The sequence below is a fragment of the Odontesthes bonariensis genome, chromosome 15 (assembly GCF_027942865.1).
Source record: "Odontesthes bonariensis isolate fOdoBon6 chromosome 15, fOdoBon6.hap1, whole genome shotgun sequence".
Taxonomy (NCBI): Eukaryota; Metazoa; Chordata; class Actinopteri; order Atheriniformes; family Atherinopsidae; genus Odontesthes; species Odontesthes bonariensis.
In genome coordinates, this window is record NC_134520.1 from 2,839,718 (window position 1) to 2,842,373 (window position 2,656).

Consider the following 2,656-nt stretch of genomic DNA (forward strand, 5'->3'; position numbering starts at 1 on the left):
TCAAAAGCCAGGCCAGTCATATAGTGCCCACCACCACCTTCCAACAAACAATCCTTATCATTCTGTATGAAACTCAAGTCTGATTTTAAGCCATCTGAATATTTGTGAGTGTTAGTAGAATGTCATAATACGGTGAAATGATTGCTATGAGTAGCCCCATTTATAGGTCATTTATTTATCTAAGATAAAGCTGAACTACTTTAACCAGATATTTGACCGATTATTAACACCTGGACTAAAATTTATGGAAACATAATGAAATCATGCTAGAACCAAGACAGAAGCATGCATTGAGTGAATGATAAAATCGATAGCAACTGTAGAGTCTTGTGCCTATTTATCCTCTGGTGTGTCGTACAGAGAAGGTGAGTCATCATCATCACCATCCAGTGTCACACCTCAAAGCTGATCTCTCTCGACTGTCCAAACAGGGGCTCTGTTGCCAGGTGCGTATCTGAGTATGCACGCCGCAGGTGTGTAGAGCTGCATGTTGTCTTGATGGCTACCTCATAGGGAGGCGGGGGTCCCAGCCATGGTGGAGGGTGAGGCGTTGGACTAAAACCACCAGAGTCCATGGGAGGGTAGTCAAAATCTTCACGCCTGTGGCGTTCCATTGTCCTACACTCAAGAAAAGTAAAATACATTGGGCTAGCAATGGTGTGAAAACACAAATAGATACGTACAGTACAGTCTTGAGGGTTCTGTGGTTGGTAAAAGATATTAGATAGCAAATGGAGTCATACTACGTCAACAGTCCTACTTCCTGCCAAATACAGTGATCAAGTTTCCTAAGGAATATATTCACTGAGTGGGAAAGTAGATGTTTTTAAATGCATATGTAGCCATATCTGGGTTCCATTTCCAGTATTTTACTATTTTACTTGAAGAGTTTACATACAGTACCACTAACCAATAGGAACCAATGTGTTTTGGTTCAGTTAAAACCCACAGTCTTTACATAATGAATTTTCCACGCACCATTCTTTGTTATATTTGGACTTTTACACTATCTACAGTATATACGATTTCTTGTAGATAATTGCTCTTCATGAGAAGACTGACAGAAATTCATGTCTGTATGCTAAATTTAAAGCAACAACTAGCAGCCAGTTAACTTAGCTTATTTCAAGCACAAAGACAGGAAATGGATCAGCTGGCCTTGATCTGTCAAATGTAACATAATATTGATAGTAACACTTAAAGGTGCAATGAACAACTGAATGTTGTGCTAGAGCGGCAGAATCTCAGTCCGAAACAAGCCAAAAGTGGAACATAACTTTGAGAACTTCCCTCAGTTTATAGATATATATGACCACAAAACCAGAGCAAGGTTGACTCTGGTCATTTAGGTAACATTCAATGTTTTGGACTTTGCCCATGTCAGACATCTATCTGAAAGGGTCAACCTATGTCAACCAGCCCTCTTTCAGGGTTTATCGTGTAACATTACATGTTTCAGTAGTGTTTCATAATGTGGTCACATTATCAGAAAGATCAGATATCCTAACAAAAAGAGGATTTTCAAATTGTTGACTGTTCCTACCCCGTTATCGTGGAACTAATGTCCATTTTGAATTACATTAAATTGATGTACCCAATATGGGTATGTCAAGTAAATACACTTAGTGCTGAAAAACGAAGGCCAAACAAAATTTATCAAAGTTACAGATCCTCGAATGGCGTCTTGAGGTTAGCTACAAAAATGATAGATTTCTATTAACCTCAAGGTTAAAATGACCAAATGTACCAGTGGATAATAATATGTTTACAGCCTACAATTTTTGTTCCTTTTCTTTTCTTTTGTCCCTATCGTCTCTTCTGCCTCACAACTGCAGATGTGTACATTGTTGAATTTAATATTCCCCCAGTTAAATTGTATTAAGGTTTAACGTTACATGTAGTTACTTTGAGTGACTGTGGCTACAGCTCATTGGACATGCAGACTCTTCGCAGGTTCTTAGACAGATCCATCATATGCACATCCCAATTATATCCATAAACTCAAGATGGCAGAAAGCAAATGACAGACTTGGGCTCTAAAATGGTTGTCAACAAACAAATGGTTGGAATAATTGTGGCTACGTCGTTCTGTTTATACAGTTTATGTTTTACTGGCTGTCATCATGTTACGGAAGACTGTAATAGTGCAGTATGCTGTATAATTTAAATCTTCTCTCAGGGTTAACCAAATGCTTTTTAGTTGCTTAAGAACAGCCAGTTTTAAATCAACACTTTTCTGGTTGATGTCAATAAGATTAAAAATGAATAGTGCTCAAACTAAGGCAGAACAAAGTCTACAAAACAAGTTAAATCTACAGTCAATCAATTTTTCCTTCACCCACCTGGGGAGAAATCCTGACTGGGACTCTGGGAAGTGGTTTCCTGGGGGAGAGAAAAGGGCATGGCTCGGGTAGTTGGTGTAGTCGTATGGGTAATGGGGGCACTCTGGGTCAAACTCCTGGTGGTTGTAGTTTACGGCACTTTTGCTGTTCATAGCCCAAAAAAGCCCGAGGATAAGCATGACCACCCCCAGCACCACGCAGCAGAGGGAGAAAGCCTGCAGGCGGCTCTGGTACGATGCCAAGAAAGCTGTGGATCCCCCAGTCACAATGAGGAAGGCTCCGACGAAGATTGCTCCATGGTGCAGGGAAGGCAT

At 40.1% G+C, this 2,656-nt stretch overlaps 1 protein-coding gene across 1 annotated transcript; it reads right to left on the bottom strand.

Annotated features, from left to right (window-relative positions):
• Window positions 1-392: 392 nt before the first annotated feature.
• LOC142400897 (uncharacterized) lies at window positions 393-2,656 on the bottom strand. The gene is made up of 2 exons (XM_075486153.1): window positions 2,343-2,656; window positions 393-618 (listed from the first exon to the last, which is right to left on the bottom strand). The coding sequence occupies exons 1-2, from the start codon at window positions 2,654-2,656 to the stop codon at window positions 393-395; spliced, it is 540 nt and encodes a 179-aa protein (XP_075342268.1).

Bases quoted from the DNA above. Each gene is read 5' to 3' on its own strand.
- LOC142400897 (XM_075486153.1), bottom strand. From the start codon at position 2,656: ATGCCTTCCCTGCACCATGGAGCAATCTTCGTCGGAGCCTTCCTCATT. The intron at 619-2,342 runs GTGGGTGAAGGA...TCTTGAGTGTAG, and splicing joins CAGTCAGGATTTCTCCCCAG to GACAATGGAACGCCACAGGC.